Genomic DNA, 276 nt, shown 5'->3' on the forward strand with positions numbered 1-276 from the left:
CCGTCCTTTCCAGCGCGACACCATCAAGGAAAATGACATCCTGATTTGGATCTATAACATGATCGACGAGGCAGCCAGGGTGGACTTTGAATTCTTCCTGAAAGATGGATGCATTCTGTGCAAGTAAGTCTCGGCTGATTTTTTTTTTTTTTGAAGGTTTTTCTCCTGTGTCTTCTATTTTCTTAGCTTCTAATGTTTAATGGTGCTTTACATAACTTTTGGTAATGGTAATGAATATATCATGAACGGTGAAAGTCTCGGATGTATTTAGGAGTT

General features: G+C 38.8%; 1 protein-coding gene across 1 annotated transcript in view; it reads left to right on the top strand.

Annotated features, from left to right (window-relative positions):
* Positions 1-276, top strand: part of LOC119585032 (myophilin-like) — a gene marked incomplete in the record, with an annotated part of 13,096 nt that overhangs the window by 6,372 nt on the left and 6,448 nt on the right. The window contains 1 exon segment of the mRNA XM_037933649.1: positions 14-123. Coding sequence (XP_037789577.1) covers positions 14-123 — 110 coding nt within the window.

Source organism: Penaeus monodon, chromosome 19, assembly GCF_015228065.2.
Source record: "Penaeus monodon isolate SGIC_2016 chromosome 19, NSTDA_Pmon_1, whole genome shotgun sequence".
In the NCBI taxonomy this organism is placed as follows: Eukaryota; Metazoa; Arthropoda; class Malacostraca; order Decapoda; family Penaeidae; genus Penaeus; species Penaeus monodon.